General features: G+C 53.0%; 1 protein-coding gene across 3 annotated transcripts in view; it reads right to left on the bottom strand.

The window, feature by feature from the left end:
• RAPGEF1 (Rap guanine nucleotide exchange factor 1) overlaps positions 1 to 849 on the bottom strand; it is a 135,059-nt gene extending 134,210 nt beyond the window's left edge. For 2 of the 3 annotated variants that reach the window (XM_044264640.1, XM_044264641.1), the window contains exon 1: positions 741 to 847. In XM_044264640.1, coding sequence (XP_044120575.1) covers positions 741 to 801 — 61 coding nt within the window. In that variant the 5' untranslated portion in view covers positions 802 to 847. Of the gene's footprint in view, positions 1 to 740 lie in introns of all 3 variants that reach the window. The other variant, XM_044264633.1, reaches the window with a different exon arrangement.
• Positions 850 to 18,591: the final 17,742 nt, after the last annotated feature.

Here is an 18,591-nt window from a genome sequence, read left to right as displayed (position 1 = left end):
CCTTGCACAAGTCGGCCGCCGAGCTAAGCCAGCGCCCAGGCTATGACAAGCAACGGGTGTCCCCCCACCCCCCTCCCCGGCCCAGGAGCCCTGGCCCGCCCGCCCGCCCACCTCCCGGGACCCAGGGATGCACCCTGCGGGGCGTCGCTGGCGAGAGACGCCCCGGGCCCCGCGGGAGGCATCAGCCCTCGCGGAGCCTTTGGGGACTCCACTCCCAGCACGGGCTTTCCAAGCTGGTAATCGGAAGGCAGCTCTCCGAGATTTCTAGGAACACACAAAGAGACGAGGTTGTCCTCGCCCCCAAAGCCACAGGCTCCCCGGGGCCCGGCTTGCGGAGCCCGGCTCGACGCCGCAGGGGAAGGCGAGCGAGCCCCGAAGGCGCCCAGACACATCCTGCCCGCTTCCTCCGCCGCCAGCCAAGGGGCTCCTCCCGGCTACACGGGCGCTCGGGGCGCAGCCGAAGTGACACCTTGTCGGGCTCAGCTCGGGCCACCGGGCACGGCAGCCGCGCGGCCGGACTCCCGTCCGCCGCCCGCGCCCGCCGCCCCGCGGGACCGAGCCCGCCGCCCCGCCGCCCCGCAGCCCCGCCGGCCCCCGCCGGCCCCCGCCCGCCCGGGAGCGCGAGCAGGCCGGCGCGCCGAGGCGGCCGCGGCGGGGCGGCGGGGCCCCAGGCCTGGGCGGCGGCTCGCCCCTGCCGCCCGCGCGCCCCCAGGCCCGCCCCGCCCGCGGCCCGCGCTCACCTGCTTTCTCGAGCTTGCCGGACATTTCCGGGCTGCGCCGGAGGCCGAGGCCGCCGCTCATGGGGCCCGGGCCCGGCCGCTGCGGGGCCACAGGCCGGCGCGGCCGCCGCTCGCCTCGGCCCTGGCTCGCCGCGCCTCAGACCCGCGCCGGCATGGCGGGCTCCGCGGGCCGCGGCCTGTGCGCTCGGCCAGCGGCGCTCCCGCCCGCCCGGGGCCGCTGCTCCCGCCGCCAGCCGCCAGCCGCCGCCGCTCCGCCTCCTCCTCCTCCGCCGCCGCCGCCGCCGCCGCCGCTTCCCCGGGGCCCGCGAGCCGGCCGCCGCGCCGCCGCCGCTGCCGCCGCTGCCGCTGCCGCCGCCCGCCTCGCCCGCGGCCAGAGCGCCACCTGCCGGGCGCCCGCCACGCCGCCGCGAGCCCAGCGCCCCCTGCCGGCCCGGAGCCGATCGGGAGCCCGCCGCCCCTCCTGCCCTCGGTCTGGGACGCAGCGCCCCCTGTCGGCCCGGAGTCTCCACGCCTGGGCGAGAGACCGACCCGCACCAGCAACCCTGCCCTCCTTGCTGCCTGCACGGAGGACAGAGATGGACCCCGACCAGGTCTCAGCCGCCTCTGCCTGTGGAACATGATCATCTCACCGAAGGCACAGCTCTCCCTGCCGACCCAGAGTGTCCAAGTCAGGGCTTGGGTCTAACATCCCTGCCCCCATCACGCAGGACTCCGAGTCCTCTGCAGGACGAGAGCTCCTGTCAGAGCCTAGGAATGCCACCCCCAACCAGATCGCAGCCCTCTCTCAGCCCCTGACCCTGCTACCCGAGACACAGCACTCCCTGCTGGCCTGGTCTCCAAGCCAGGGTGGGGGACCGACATCCCCAATCCAGAGTTCTGTGTCCTCCCTTGCCCAGAGACTGGCACGCCCCCCTGACATGGGACACACTGCCCCTTTCCAAATTCCACCTCCGTACCAGGACCTGTGATTTACTCCATCCGGGATACAGAGCCCCATGCTGGCCCACACCCTGCCAAGTCATAGGACCAATCTCCCCTCCCATCACCTGGGACTCAGCAGCTCACCAGGCCAAACCTAGGCTTGACCCACTCCACACTCACTGTTCCCTGCCGTCTCAGGGGCTCCAGGCCCTCCACTGCTCTTCCCCATCTGACACCCAGCACAGCCTGAGGTCAGGAGCCACCTGCACCGGTCGGGGCCTGACCCCACCCAGGACTCAGTGTCCCCAAAGCCTCAGAGTCTCCATCCATGCCAAGGCTTGGGCCCGGCCCACTAGGATAAGTGACCCTTGCCTGCCCCACACATTTGACCCCCAGATGGGGATTTTGATGCATCATCCAGTCTGAAGCCCTGGTGTGGACGTTTTTTGGCATGGTGATTAGTTAAGTAAAAGTCACTGATTCAAGAACCGGGGATCCTAGAAGGGCTAGGCATTGTGTTGGGTGCTGTGTGTCCTAGGAAAGCGAGCATGGGCCATTCTCTCCTCCAAAGAATTCAAACTTGGGGCTCAAAGTTAAGTTCTATAATGCAAGTACATCTTAGTAACAAATGTTAGTGACACAAGGGATGTTCGTATGTGGGACACTCCTCTGCCCCCTGCTCACTGTCCCTGGCCCAAAGTGGGATCCAAAGAAGGAACACAAAACCAACTCAGCGAGTTTTCTCCCCATCCCCTGCCGCCCCCACCACATAGGTAAATTAAATAATCCAGTAATGGGGACAGGATTTGGGCAAGGTGCAGGGAGAGGGAGGAGGGTAACTGATGTTGTAAGAGATCCCTAGCTTTATCTCTCTGCCTACTCTGGTGGGCTTACTGATTCTGTCCCTGAAGGCAACCACGTTTCTAGAGTTGTCATTTTCGGCCCTCGGGGGGTCAAAGGCAAAGCCAAAGACGGACAAATTCATTTCTCTTTTCGAGCTGATGAACAGCTGCTCTGAGCCAGAGTGGCACCGACCAGCTCCCCTTGCCGCCGCATCACCAGGCAAAACTGGCCTTTGGCCCCACACCCACCTTCCCGACACTCCCAGCGCCGCTTTGATCCTTCTAGGGTACTGAGCTGAGACCAGCCAGGATTTCAGGCCCCAAATCCTAGGTGCAAAGTAGAAAATGAGCCTGAATAAATAAGTAGGCCCAGTCAGGGGTCCAATGAGTGTAAAACCAAATCTGTCCAGTAAATCATGACATATCCAGTGGCAAGAGGGATTTTCCAAAAGACAGGTTTCTCTACGGATGGACCTCGCCTAACCAAGATGATTCGTCAAAGGTACGAGCAGTTGCAACCGAAGACACACAGGGTCCTGACGCGAGCAAACTCCAGAAGCCCAGCTCTGCCCACCTGGGGGCCTTCTCCCACACTGCCCTTCCTGCCTGGTGCGGTCTCTCTCTGCTCTGCCCGGATGGTTCCTACTCACCTTTCCCTTCTGCACCTGTCATTTCCACGGGGACCCCTTCCAGCCACTCCCAACAGGGCCAGCACTCTGCATTGGTCAGGATGCCTGATTTGGGTGTCCGAAACCCAGCTCAGGGACCAAAAGGGAGTTTGTGGGAAGTCAGAACTGGCAAAACAGGGAAGGACCCACACGGCTACCTCTAGGCTCTGGAACCATGGCCTTGCTCCTCTGGGTTGGCTCTCTTCCCCAGGGGGCGGTCTCTCTCCACACAGTGGCCCAGCTGGGCACCCGGCAGATTCATCCTGGGCCGTCCTGGGCCAATGACCGCAGGGGAGGGGGTAGAATACGTAAATCGGCCAGACCTGCGGACAGCCCAAGTGCAAGAAAGCTCCCACTGGGTGCTGTAGAACCAACGTCAGGAGAGGGGAAGGAGGGGTGCGGTGCTCAAAGCAGTACTGGGGCGGGGGCTTGGAGGGAGGAGACACGCTGACCGGCAGAGCCCGCAGACGACCCTCGTGCCGTCTCAGGTGGCTGAGAGGCTCGCCGCATCCTGTGTTTCTCCTCCACACACCATACCTCGCAGGAGATCTCCAGTTTCTGGGACCTGTTATTGCCTGGCCCCTTTAGGACACTGCATCCGCGCAGGTGCAGGTGCGGGCAGGCTCATGTGTACCCATGGGATTTTAATTCACAGAGGGGACTTGGTGGTGACAAGTGGAAGAAAGTGGAAGAAAGTGTTCCTCGTGTTTCCCAAGAGGAGGGGCCTAGCCCCCTAGGCAGCACCCAGAGGCTCAGGGGTCAGAAGCAGCGGTGTGGTGGGGCCCGAGTCACACAATAGTGTTTTCTTCAGGAAAGGCAAGGCAGGGCCGAGTCGACAGTTCAGGGTTGAGTAAGCCCAGCGGGCTCTGGGAAATGGGGGGGGGGTCCGTCGCTTGGCCCTGGGACAGTTTAGGGCAGGGGAAATCCTGGCTGCGTGTGTGAGAGGTGCGCAAAGGCGCGCCCCCTTTCCCATCTCTGAGAACTGGCGGGGAGGGCGGTTTCTCCCAGGCCGGCAGACTCTGAGATGTCAGAACTTCAGACAAAGAACGTGAAGAAACATCGTTGGCCCAGGGTCCATATCTGGCTCACGTGCTGAGAGCCTAGCCAAGGCAGAGCCCTTTCCGAAAGGGTCTCATTCCCGTCTTGGGGGCTGCGGACAAGCTTTAGCCATTGGGACAAGAGGAATTCAGGGAGACTGAGGCAGAAAACAGGCAAAGCAGGGCTGCTGGCTCCAGGGCTCGGCTGGGACGGTTGGCAGTCCGTTCGCGGGGACCTAGGACGGAGGTGATCATTTCACCGCATCAAGGGAGGAGACGGAGCACAGGTGGGAGGAGTGATGGGGGCAAGCGCTGCCCAGGGCCGCTGTGGGCTCGGGCTCCGTCCTGGTGCTCACAGGAATCCTGGGAGGCTAGGGGTGTAGATCAGCGAGTGTTCGTTTACAAGGTACAGGTACCCATTTAATCATGGCTTTGCAGGGCGCCTGGGTGGCTCAGTGGGTTGAGCCGCTGCCTTCGGCTCGGGTCATGATCTCAGGGTCCTGGGATCGAGTCCCGCATCGGGCTCTCTGCTCAGCAGGGAGCCTGCTTCCCTCTCTCTCTCTCTCTCTGCCTGCCTCTCTGTCTACTTGTAATCTCTCTCTGTCAAATAAATTAAAAAAAAAATCATGGCTTTGCAAACAGAGGAGTTTACTGAAAAGCACGGGGGGAGGGGTCCCATGGGTGGGAATGAAGGGCAGGAGGTATCCCACTCCCACAGTCGCTTACCCCTCCCCACCCCTCCCCGTCCCTTCCTCTCCCACCTCAGCCCGTGGACAGACCTGGCTCCGGTCAGGGGCCCCTGCCGGGTCCAGTCGGGATGGGCAGGCTGGAGGGGTTCTGCAGTACAAACACACCTGCTAGCGTCTACCTTTGTGGGTCTAGTTCTGTCTTCTATGATGATTATTAACCATCCCCTCGGCTGAGTGGGTAACACAAAGACCCATCTCTAGCAAGCGGTCAGCCTGCTCCAACTCTTGTTTTCACCACGGGGCTACAACCTCCCGAACCCGGCTTCCCCGGGGGTTTCGCGGGTGCTCTGTGTTTGTTCAGTTCCACCCACGGCATCCCACCCCAGCTGCACCTCTTTCCCGTCGCATCTGACACCGTGTCATCCCATCCCATGCCACACCGTCCTTCCCTTCCCATCTGATGCCATGCAATGCCGTCCGATACCATGCCGTCCCAGGGAGTATATGTCCTCAGTGTGCTGGGCCTCACCAGGAAAACAGAGATGAACAAGACTGGGGCTCTGGTCTTTGGGAGCTTTGAGGGAGTTGGGGCTGGGGGCCTCTCAGGTCCCAGCCGGCTTCCCATGAGACTGGCTATGACGAACGTTCCAGCAGGCAGTGCCCACCATGCTGTCTGGGTGCGGGAGTATTCGTGCCAATTTGGAGCACTAGGAACGTTCAAATGGAAGAGACAAATATTTTAGTAACTTTAAAGGACCAGAGATTTTGTTTTCATTGAGATTTTCTGATTATCTGTTCATACGAGCATGAGGGTCCCACGCTCCCTCATGCCCCAGGACTCCAAAGAGTTTAATCTTAAGATCTGGTGCCAGAGCTCAGGGAACTGGGGAAATGGCCGCACACAGGCATCCTCAGAAAGGCGGGGACAGATGTCTGATCATTACTCCACATCTAAACGGGCATCTCCCAGGCTGACCCCGGCGGAGCAGACATTGACTGGCTTCGTGCTACCTTTGGCTTTTTCTCTTACCAGTGGGGATTCGGGCCCGTGAACGGAATTCCCGCTCTCAGCGCTCAAAAGCTGGTCTGAAACCGATGCATTTTCTCTGAGGACACGTAAGGTAACCACAGCCTTGAGAATTGCGTTAAAATGGGATGGTGGAGGTCACAGCTGAAGCCTGCCAGTGTGACGCCTGGCTGCTGTCATGTCCTTAAACAATTCGGCGAATGTTACAGATGGCCTGTTGAATGAGGAAATTGTGCAAGAAATGTAGTAAACAGTTATTAGCAAACAGCCCAGGCACAGGCTCGCGCGTACACTCACGTGCATCTCTCCTGCCCCCTAGTGAACGTTCAGAATTCTAAACTCCATTGGCTTAAAGTCCTTTTTAAAAAAAGCAACCTCCTATCATTTTACGAGTCTGTAAATGTTAATCACAGAAAATTACGTGTCGTCATTTAAAAGGTAACAGAGACAAATAAAACAAAAGCAAAAGTCTCCCCTTTACTCAGGAGAGGGAACAGTTTTAGTGTATATCCTTCCAGACTTTTCCCTTTGAAAAATACCTCCACAGTCACCTTTGTGGTTTTTTGCACAAATGGGGTTATCTGGTGCATCTCAGTGTGCATGACAGAGGCTAGCTAAATGTTCGCCAGGCCCCTTCGCTGGGCACACAGCCGCACGAGCTCTTCCATCCTCCCCCTGCAGGTAGGGGCAGCCTCATGTCCAAGCTCCAGGCAGTGGAAAGCGGTGGAAATAATGATTGCCGCTGCCATGCCCGGCTCATAAAAATCTCCCACACCTGATCCTCTGGTCTTTCTTCTCCTTCTGACAGTGACAATGAAAGGGGGAGGGGCCCTGAACTGTGACTCAGCGCTGCCCCTGCCCTCAGACCTGCGTAGGATTGAAGGATTATGACATGAGCCAGAGACAAAGCTGAAATGAATTTGCCTTAGTAGTGAGCCTACCTTGTGCCATGCAGTCCACGACTTGCATTTTTCATTAAGTTATATACATATAGATATATTGAACACTTTTCACGCCCATACAGATGAATCTAACAGATGCTTTTGTTCTTAAAGTAGGGTCCACACCCAACATGGTGCCCAACATGGGGCTTGAGCTCACGACCCTGAGATCATGACCCGAGCTGAAATCAAGAGTCAAACACCTAACCTGCTGAGCCACCCAGGTGCCCCTCTCTGATACTTTTTAACAGCTCTAACATACATTCAATTGTGTGGATGTGTCAAAATGTATTTAATCACTCCCTTCTTGATGGGCACTTATGTTGTTTCCACTTTTTAAAACTCATAAACCTTGACGAATATCAAGGTTGGTAGCTTGTGTGCATTCATGCTAGTATTTCTGGAGGGTGGGCTCTTATTTCCTATCATTTTTGATAAGGATCCTGGAACACAATAACCTGGGCACTGGAGAAAGATCTGGAATAATTACATTTGGTTATGGCATGCATTTGGATAGGTAATAAGAGTATAGTGCTTGAAATCTTTGGAGAAAGAAACAACCAGGTCCAAGTTCTGGTCCTGGTACTTGCTAAGCAACCTTGTACAAGTCACTTAACCTCTCCAAGTCTCCGTTTACTCATCTGTGGAATGGGGGTAGCACTAGGGCCCGCCTTATATTGATGTTGCCATCTGTAAAACGGGGAGAAGAAAATGAGGATGCGAGTACTTACTTCATAAGGTGATCGAGGTTAAACAGCGAGGGCAGGAAGAAATGACAGTGATCCTTGAGGGCTGGATACGAATGGGATGAGCCTTACCAACATCCCAGCGTAATTCCTGGAGACGGTTTCCAGGCTGCCTTGCAGGGAGGGGGTACCCAGGCAGAGCGTGGGTCCAGGAGACAGAGCTGTGAGTCTGGGGCGTCCAAAGCAGCCAGACTTCACAGGACAGAGCGCCAGAGCAAGGAGGTGCGGGGGAGCTTCGGGCCGCCTCTCTAAAGCGCAGTGTGGGCTGGGAGCACGGACTATGCCTTGTGAGGCCACCTGCTCCAGAGGAAGAGGATGGAAAGGGCATAGTCCCCCAGACCCACTTTTTCCTTCCCAACTCACCTATCAGCTCAGGCCCCGTCTCCTTCCCAGGGGAGCTCTGCTAGCTGGGCTCCTTCCATCTGGAAAGAAAGAGGGGAGTAGGAATGGAGACGAGGCAGTGCTGCTGACCGCTCGGAGCTCGGAACGCTTCTCTCCTGCCTCTGGGATGATTCTCAGGACGGAGAGTGGACCCTCCCTCCATTCCTCCACCTGTTTCCCAAAATGAGCCCACCTGCTGCTGTCTATACCGGCTCATTACTGAATCGCAAAGTACCTTCAAACTTAGTGGTGTAAACCTGTGAGTTTTGTGGGCCAGGAAGCGTTCTCCCCGGCAGCCCACGCCTGCCCCTGGCACCACCAACCAGGGTGGAGTGAGAGGGTTCTCTGGCAAGTTGGCTTTTTCCAGCACGTGCTGGGGCCTCTGTGACCCTTGGTCTCTTTCTCCTGGAACCTCTTCTCTGTTTCCAGAGCTCGTCTCATTCCCCAGGGCTTCTCTGCGTGGCTTGGGCTTCTCATAGTATACGGGCTTCTGGAAGATGCACTATGGACATGGCAGCTGGCCTCCGAGAGATGGGAAGCAGAAGTCATGGGGCCAGTGGAGGACATCCTCCCTGCCACCCCTGCCTCGGCGTAAAGCAGAACCGCCGCTCTCATCTTCAACCTCCGCTCTCCTTCACCAAAAGCGACGAGGCTCGTGCGGGACCTTCTGGGCAGCCTCAACCACTCGGGTTCCCCTGATGTGCTAGGTCTCCTGCTACCACCGGACCTTTGCACATTCTGTTCCTTTTGCCGAGGACACTCTTCCCCTGTCCTCCCCTACCTCCGTCCTTGTCCAGGTGGCCCTTCTCACCCTTCAGGTCTCACTTGAAATGAAATCCACCACTTCCTAGCTTATCACTCGGCCAAAACAATATTTAATCAAACAAAATCAAATTTGTGCATGGTAAACTGCATCCCTTTGAAGTGTACAATGTGATGGGTTTTGACAGATGTACACACCCGTGAAATCACCACCTGCCATCAAGATATAGAACATTTCCACATTTCCATCACTTCCAAAGGTTTTCTTGTGTCCTGGCCATGGGTCCATTCGTCTACCACAAGCCCCAGACAACCACTGTTTTGCTTCCTGTTCCTCTAGATTCCTTAGTATTTTCTGGGATTTCTAAAAAAGATTTAATTTATTTATTTATTTTAGAGATAGGGAGAGGGAGGGAGGGAGCAAGCTGGGAGGAGCAGAGGGAAAGGGACATGCAAAATCCAAGCTGAGTGCAGACCCTGATGCAGGATTTAATCCCACGACCCTGAGCTCATGACCTGAGTCAGATGCTTAACCGACTGACCCACCCAGGTACCCCTTTTCTGGAATGTTATATAATGGAATCATATGGTGTGTACTTCTTGGCACTATCTCGATGTTATAATTTCTTGTTTGCTTTGGGTGTCAGCATGTCAGACACACAGGGAGAGTGTCTTGTGTGAATCTGCACTGTGCCCGAGGCCTGGCACGTCATAGGTGCTCAGTGAAAACTTGTTGAGGAAACCAACATGACCATGGCCTTGGGGAGTGTCTCTGGGGCAAGAGCTATTTGGATCAGGGAGATCTTTGTTCTCTGTAGCCAGCCAAAAGGGCAGGGAGCTTGCTGGCACCAAATTATCTTCTGGGATACCTCTGTTTTGGGGGGTCTAGTGAACACCTACCCTCTCCGGCACCCCATGCTCCCTGCCTCATCTCTGGACAGCGGGTGGGCCTGCCTTTCCCAGTACACAGCTTCCTTTTGGAAGTCAAGTTATTCCTCTTTCCTTTAAATTTTAAAATTGTGGTTAAATACACAGGACGTGAAATTGACCATCGTAACCACTCTTAAGTGCCCAGCTCAGTGGCGTGGACCGCACTCACGTTGCTGGGCAGCCCTCAGCACCAGACCTCTCCAGAACCCTTTCATCTTATGAAACTGAAACATTGTGTCCATTAAACACTAACTTCCCAGCCCCCCGGCACTCTGCAGGCTACTTTCTTTCTCTATGAATTTAACTTCTTTAGGTGTCTGGTGCCTTGGAAATCATATAGTACATGTCTTTTTGTGTCTGGCTTATTTCACTTAGCAATATGTCCTCAAGGTTCATCCACATTATAGCAGGTGTCAGAAATTCCCCTCCTTTTTTTTTTTAAGATTTTTAATTTATTGGGGCGCCTGGGTGGCTCAGTGGGTTAAGCCGCTGCCTTCGGCTCAGGTCATGATCTCGGGGTCCTGGGATCGAGTCCCGCATCGGGCTCTCTGCTCAGCAGGGAGCCTGCTTCCTCCTCTCTCTCTCTCTGCCTGCCTCTCTGCCTACCTCTCTGCCTACTTGTGATCTCTCTCTGTCAAATAAATAAATAAAATCTTTAAAAAAAAAAGATTTTTAATTTATTCATTTGAGAGAGGGAAAGAGAGCAGGAGCATGAGCGGGGTGGGAGCAGCAGAGGCAGAGGGAGAAGCCGACTCCCCACTGAGCAGGGAGCCTAACGTAGGGCTTGATCCCAGGACCCCAGGATCAGGACCCGAGCTGAAGTCAGACACTTAACCAACTGAGCCGCTCAGGTGCCCCAATTCCCTTCCTTTTTAAGGTTGAATAATATTCTAGTGTGCGTGCATGCGTGTATCTCCCGGTTTGCTTATCCATCCATTCTTTGAAGGACATCTGGGTTACTTCCACTGTTTGGGTGTTGTGAATAATGCTGCTTTGAACACAGATGTACAAATATCTCTCCAAGATCCTGCTTTTGATTCTTGAGCGTATACAGACATTTCCCTACTTACAATGGTTTGACTTACTGTTTTTTGACTTTACCATGCTGTGAAAGCAGGGCACGTTCAGTAGAGAGCCATGCTTTGAATTTTGAATTTTGATCTTTTCCTGGGCCGGCGATATGAAGCGCGATGCTTTCTCATCGTGATGCTGGGCAGGGGCAGCTTCCAGGCAGCCCCGAAATCATGACAGTCAGCAGCTGATAACAAGGACCACCATTCCGTACCCATGTAACCGTTCTGCTTTTCACTTTCAGTACGCTTTTCTGTACACTACACGAAATCGTCAACATTTTACTATAAAACAGGCCCCGTGTTAGGTGATTTTGCCCAACTGTAGGCTCATGTAAGCATTCGGAGCACGTTAAAGGCAGGCCGGGCTAAGCTATGATGTCTGGTAGGGGAGGCGTATCACACGCATTTTCGTCTTGCAATATTTTCAACTTATGTGTGTTTATCAGAGTGTGACCCCAGCATAAGGTGAGGAAGACCTATATACCCGGAAGTGGAATGGCTGAACCACATGGAAATTCTATAGACACTTGTTTGAGGAGCCGTCATATTGCCTCCCACAGTGGCTGGACCAGTTTCCATTCCCACCACGGGGCATGGGAGTTCTAATTTCTCCACATCTTGGCCAATACTGGTTATTTTCTCTGTGTGTGTGTTTTTAAGGTTTTAATTTATTTATTTGACAGAGAGAGACAGCGAGAGCAGGAACACAAGCATCGGGAGTGGGAGAGGGAGAAGCAGGCTTTCCACCAAGCAGGGAGCTCCATGTGGGGCTTGATCCCAGGACCCCGTGATCATGACCTGAGCTGAAGGCAGATGCTTAATGACTGAGCCGCCCAGGTGCCCCTGGTAATAGCCATTTTAATGGGTAGGAGGGCAAGTCACCTTCTGAGGATTGATTTTATCCCTCTCCAAACTCTCCTCCTGAGACACCCTGGTCTCCAAGCCATACAGATCTCAATGCTGGGAAACCTCAGCTCTGTCCGCTCAGAAATTCCACAGCCTGGGAGTCCCCGGTGCAAACCTGAAGCAGTTTTGGTGTTTTAATGTCAAATGCATATTCACTCAATAGGTACGTCTTGCAGGGTTGGCCTTGGACGTGCGGTGGTCCCTGACAACCCCAGCTCAGGTAAGGAGGCCCATGGGGCCATCTTGCTCTGCTGGATAAGGAGGAGTCAGCCAAGAACACCTGCGGCTCGACTTGGCGCCATCCTTGCTCTGATCTCGTCTTCCGTCTGTGTTTAATTTTCTGCTATCTTATCTTATTTTATGAGCCATTCTTAATCGAGGTTATTTTTTTCCCTGCCCCAAACAAGGCAGGGTAAAAATAAATAAATGCAAAAATTGAAAAAAGAATGGTCTGTGGATATAATTAGCAGGAGTCTCTTCTTCAAACTGACTTCATCAAAATACTATTCTACCGAGTCTCAGAGATGTAACAGCCGTTCGCCTTCCTACTCTCGCCCCCTCCCCCAAGTGGGTGGCATCGGGATCTGCTCTTCCCAGCAGCCCCTGCTCCTCTCTTGTCTGCACAGCAAGGTCTTCCCAAGGACACGCTGGGAGTGTGAGGCTTGACGACACCCACCATCACCAGGCAGCCCTGGGGAGGCCCGTGGGAATTCCGGCCCCCATCTTTCTCTCCTTCTCTCCTGTCGGTGAACTGGCAGTGCTGTCCAGGGATCCTTGCCAGCCTGGCTTTCTTTCCTGCTTCTGGCTCCTATCTGCCTCTCCGTTCTAGTCCTCTGGTACCTGCTTGGCCTCCTCCACACACACCCCCAAACATCTTTATCACCCTTTTCATTTATCAAATGAACACCTGTTTGTTGTGAAAAAATAATAATAATAATAATAATAACTTTTTTTTTTTTTTTTTTTAGTTAACAGAAATTAGAAGGAGAAAGGAAAAAGGAAACACCACTCTAAATCCTGCAATTTCTGCAATAACCACTGTTAATGTTTTGGCAGATAAGCCTTTCCCACCAGTTTCCCAAAGGAAAACCCTTTGAACATGAGCCCTGTGAGAAGCTCCATAGGGGAAAATGGGGATTCCACAGTCAAACGTCCCCAGGAAGACCTGCATTTTGCTTTCCAAAGATCATAGCTCACCAGCAGGGTAAAGTTGCTAAATTCAGCTTTTTTTTTTTTTTAAAGATTTTACTTATTTATTTGACAGAGAGATCACAAGTAGGCAGAGAGGTGGGGGGGGAGCAGGCTCCCCGCTGAGCAGAGAGCCCGATGCGGGGCTCAATCCCAGGACCCTGAGACCATGACCTGAGCCGAAGGCAGAGGCTTAATCCATTGAGCCCCCCAGGTGCCCCTCAGCTTTGCTTTAACCAGTTTCCGCCTTAAAGCCCTTCAGAGGGTCCCCCAGGAACACAGTTTGGAAAACACGATTTCAGGGTCTCTCCTACGAATTGACCTCATGCACACGTATAAATGCACTCTTAAAAAAAAAAAAAAAAAGTTTGACCAAAAAAGCAGATTCTACTAAATAGATTTTTTTTTCCTACTCTATGTGTTATGGGCATATGGAGCCATATAAGCAATGCAGTTTCAAAATTAATTTTTGATAGATAGCACATATGACTAGACAACCCAGAGATAGATCCCCGAGAGTATGACCAACTCATGCTCAGCAACAGCAAAGAAGAATTGAGAGAAGGAAAGAGCCTCTTTAACAAAAGTTCTTGAAGCAACCAGTCACCCGCAGGCAAAAATAGGAAGGCCTTAAGTCTCATCGCTTATACAAAAATGAGCTTGCAATAGGTCAGACTTAAATGTAAAATGTAAAAGTGTAACAGTTGAAGGAGAAAGAGGGAAAAAAGCACTTGGCTCTAAAAGCTCTTTTAAGAGATTGAAAAGACCAGCTACAGATACCACTTATCTGATAAATGACTAGTATCTAGAATACACACAGTATTCTCCACACTCAACATTAGCAAAAGAACAAGCAACCCATGGTTGCTACAAAAGGAATGTCTGTATCTTGACTGTGTCAATGTCAATATCATGGTTAAGATGTTGCAAAACAATATGGTTTTACCAAGATGTTACCATTGGGTAGGGTACTAGGCATCTCTTCCTATTTTTCTTACAACTGCGTGTGAATCTACAACGATCTCAAAATAAGACTTTTTTTAAATCCCTAAAGTATTTAGGAATGGAAAGTAGGTTTGCCACCCTCCCTGGGAGAACCACCATTATCAGTTTCCGCATCTTTGTTTATAAAAGTTGTGCTGTCTTTCCCTAGGTGCGTATTTCATCGGACCCATTCCACATTGTTAGAGCTCACATCTTTTCTAATTGTCATCGTTAGGAGCCACGTTATTGTGAGCGTCCTGGTGTATGTATCTTTGTCAGAAGTGACATTTCTGGGTCAGGAAATATGCATATATGAAATGTTGATACATGTTGCCATATTGTTCTTAAGAAAGAGTGTATCAATTTACCTTTCCCTGACAGGTTCATCCTCTGGCTCTAACAATCCTTTTCTCTCTTCGTTCATCCACACTTTAAGTGAAGAAAGGACACAGCCAGTGAAAACCCTGGATAATCTAACCTCTATATTACATACAGTCCAGGCTGTCAGAATGAGAAACAAAGACACACCTTCTTTATTTACCAAATTCCTGAGAGGCAAATACATCAACTCATCACCTAGACTGCCTTTTTTTTTTTTTAAGAACAAAAAGTCAATGCTTTAGACTTAAAAAAAGATCAGCCTTTCCTAGTTTTGATATGACATTTCCTTTCATCTTTATCTGAGAAGCTTTCTTGAAATCCTTTCTATCCTCAGTTTTGCTGCTCGGAAAAAGAAACAATGCAATCTCTCATTTCCTAGACGGGAAAAAGTGATTTTTTTCTTCATCCATCACATGCAGAACAGCAGAATAAGGGAACCCCTACAGTCAGGGCCAGAGGAAGCATCAGCTGGGTGACAGAGGACTTCCTTCTGGTCACTGACTCCCTATGTTGTCAGTTACAGGTCGGATGGCTTGGGTCAAGTTATTTAAATACTCTTAAACCTGTGTTCTTGAATGTATAATCAGTATAAAAATAGCGACTGCTCGCACGAGACAGGGAGAAAATATTTATGCTCTAATTCAATGCCTTTGCAGGAAAGGCCAGACAAAGGGAAGCCAAAGGAGGTGATTGGCAGAGTACAACCTGGTCAAGGGAAAGGCCGGACCAGACGACGGAGCTCCCGACTCCCACCCAGGCCGTCTAAGCCACTGTCACTGAAATCGCTCTGAGCCCTGAGCCTGCTAACTTGTTACAAAGTCGAGGGAGGGAAAGTCACTTAGTTGAGTGAACACTGGAGGGATGACATAGCACGGTGAGTCATGATGTCACGCTATGGTTTTGCTGGTGTATCAATACAAAGGTTGCTTCTAGACAGACCAAGCAGGCAGGAGCAGTTCTAGGCAAAAGGCTCCAAGTCCCCATGTCTGCCCCCACCACCCCGACGACAGTAACTTCTCAGAGTCTGGCTCTGCTACCAAATGTAGCAAAACGATTCTGCAAAACGCACACACCAGAATCTGCACTCACAGCTTTTTTCCTTTAATTAAAATAGCTCTTATTGCTCTTCTTCACATTACAAAATCTATAATGCTTTCATGGTAGAAATAAATGTAAAAATACAGATAAGCAGAAAAAAGGGGGAGGCAACCAAAGAAGCCACAATCCCCTCCCACAGCTCTGAACTAGGAAAACAGCTAAGTACATTTCGAGAAAAGAAGACATCTCAGAGAATCCTCCGGTGTTTTGAAAGCAACGAATAAAAGCCAACCTGCTTGGGATCTTCTCTGGGCCCGTACTGTACGCAAAGTATCTCAGCGAGGCCCCACGACGGTCCCCAGGTCCACCTGTCCTCGGAGTCCCGGCCACAACCACTCTGCTGTTCTAGTGACCAGCAAGCCTGCCACCCCTCTTGTCCTGTAGTCTATCTTGGCTTTATTTTATTTCTAGATTGTTTTTAAGGTTTAACAGACACAATAAAGCAGGATAATCTTTTTTAAAAAAAGATCTTTATTTATTTATTTGATAGAGAGAGATCACAAGTAGACAGAGAGGCAGGCAGAGAGAGAGAGGGGAAGCAGGCTCCCTGCTAAGCAGAGAGCCCAATGCAGGGCTCGATCTCAGGACCCTGAGATCATGACCTGAGCTGAAGGCAGAGGCCTAACCCACTGAGCCACCCAGGTGCCCCTAAAGCAGGATAATCTTAAGTGTACAGCTTGATGAAATGTTCCACGTGTGTACACCTACGTAGCCACTGTCCAGAACAAAATCTAGAACATTTTCAGCAAACATCTCCCCCCCCACTTTGTGTCTCTTCTAATTAGACCCTCCCGTCCTCCAGGGAAGTCACTGTTTTGACCTCCACCACTAGAGATTTGCTTAGCCTGGCTTTGAACTTGATGAAATAGGAAGTTTGGGTCTTTCCATTGTTCTGATTCACTTCTGCTCTGCACAAGGTGCCTCGCTGCTGGGCGGGCCTCAGCCATCTGAAAGGTGGACGACAGCAACTTGCTCATCCGTTCTGCTGTTGACAGACGTGCACGGTGCCTCCGGGAGTGGGGCACCACCACGAAAACAGTCGTAAACGTCCTTGTCTCCGTCTTGCAGTGGACACAAGTGTGTGTGTGTGTCGCTACTTTCAAGCATTTCCCCCAAGTAGTTGTATCAAGGCACACTCCTGCCGGTCTCCTGGCTTTGGAATGTGTGGTGACGACGCAGGCAGCTGTGAACGACACACCTGGAAGGAGTTCCAGCATTTCCCGAAACGCCACTGCGGCGTTGATTTCAGTCGGCAGGTGAGGAGGGGCAGGGTGTGGGCTGAAATGCCGTCTGTTTTCCTTCCCACGTTGTTGCACGGCCATTACATGGCACAGACACATAGACACACACGCACGCACGCACACCTGCACACCTGAGCTTGGGCGCCTAAACAAAGATGCCATGCCGCTCCTTGACCCAGCCCGATTTCTAGCCCCACCCGTCCCAGCATCTGCAAGCTCGTGGAGGCTGCACACTGGCAGTGGCTGACATCGGTTCTGAGCAGGGTCTTCGTGTGGTCCTCCCCCGGACAGTGCTGGGTCACAGGCCCGCAGCTCCAGTTCGGGATGGGCGGGGACCTACGCTCCTCTGGACCTCCCCTCTGCTGGCCAGAGTCGTGCATGTGCAGCCACTAGAGGGCAGCACAGTCCTGCAGAAGGACAGTCCCGGCCCCACCGCGGTGTGCAGGGACCCGAGCGGACACGGCCCGGCCCATCTCCATTCTCACCCCTCGGAGCCCGCTCTTCCCGCCACCTCAGACCCTGCTGTGGTGGGCCGAGCCCTGGGGAGGCTGTCCAGGGACCACTTGGCTTCTTTCACTCACCACCTTTGAAACTTGGGGAAAACCATTCAACCCCCTGTGCCTCAGTTTCCAAACCTGTAAAATGGCAATAAGGCCTCACCCAGTTTGTGGGTCACCGGAGAGTTCTCGTAATGACATTAGTGGTGGTGACGCTAATGCTGTGACACTAAGTGTGACAGATTGTGCCGGACACCTGGCAGGTGCTTCTGAAGCGTTCTCTCCACTATGATCGTCACAGCTGGCCCCTGAGAAGCCGAAGAAGGAAAGGATGGCCAAAGTGACACCTGTGGCCAGTGGTCGGCCCTTGAGCACGTGCTGGGTGTCCTGCTCTTGGCTCCACGTGCCCTGAGCCCTTCCTTCACACTGTCGCCCACCGCGGTGGGTACCGTCATTATTCCCACTGGACAGACGAGGAAACCGAGGGGCAAGACAATCCGTCCCAGTTTCGGGAGCCAGGTTGGGGTTCCCCTACCCCACTTCAGGCAGTCTGGCCACAGAGCCCCCCTCAGGGTCGCAGGGAAACTCTCAGCGGCCACTTGGAAGGCCTGAAGCCCTTCCTCCAAGGTGGTTGTCACCCCCCAGGTGCCCTCTGTACCTGCCGTCACCATGCTGGAGAGCGGTGATGTCTATGTCATCGCGGGGGGCTCCCTTCACCCCCCCAACCTCCGCTTCTTCCCCTGGAGTGTGAGAGACTAGAAGAACACCAGTGCTTTCTGGCCTTGGGGGTCAGGGTCAGCGGCCATGGGGTCCCGTGGTCTCAAGCCCTCTCCCCCACTTCTTCCAAAGCAGCTCTCATGGGCTTTGTGTGTTTTATTCTAAAAAAAGACGCCTGATGCTAAAATTAGCCAAACAAATGTTGAAAACCACAAGACTACATCATTTCTGAGGTCCCTTCTTGTTTTAAATATTTTATGAAAACCTTTCTTGAGGCTGTTTGTATTTTTAGCTATTAAGTTCAATTTACCTCTTCCCGATCAGGTGCAGATTCCTTGTTGTTGTTGTCGTTAACCCTAAGACTTCCTTTCTCGAGTCTCAGGCAGTCCCCACCCACTCCGACATCTGGCTCTGGCACCCCCGGTTCTCCGTGAAGTCTCTTCTCATTCTGGGGTGGCAGCCTTGCCTGTCCCTGGGGAGCTGCCCACACGGTCACCCCGTGACATTACCGACCGCTTCCCTAGCCCAGAGCCGTGGTATTTCTCAAAGAGCACAGCAGCGAGGCGACCCTATGCCGTTTTGGGGACGGGGCACCGGGGTCTGCTGGGAGAGAATGTGTTATTAACAAGTGAGACCGGAAGGAGCTGCTCCCACGACAAAAAGGAAAGTGAGCATCGTAGAGACATGCACGTTGTTCTCATGATCCTTTTCTGGTCCACGCTTCCAACCCTCTCCTTTGAATGCAGAGAAAGAAATTCCCCACGTTAAGCCACTCTCAAGGTGTATGACACAGAGGGTGAGACTGTATACCCTTGCACCGGG

This window comes from Neovison vison, chromosome 9, assembly GCF_020171115.1.
Source record: "Neovison vison isolate M4711 chromosome 9, ASM_NN_V1, whole genome shotgun sequence".
NCBI classification, from domain to species: domain Eukaryota; kingdom Metazoa; phylum Chordata; class Mammalia; order Carnivora; family Mustelidae; genus Neogale; species Neogale vison.
Note: the sequence above shows the minus strand (reverse complement) of the source record. Positions and strands in the feature narration are given on the sequence as shown.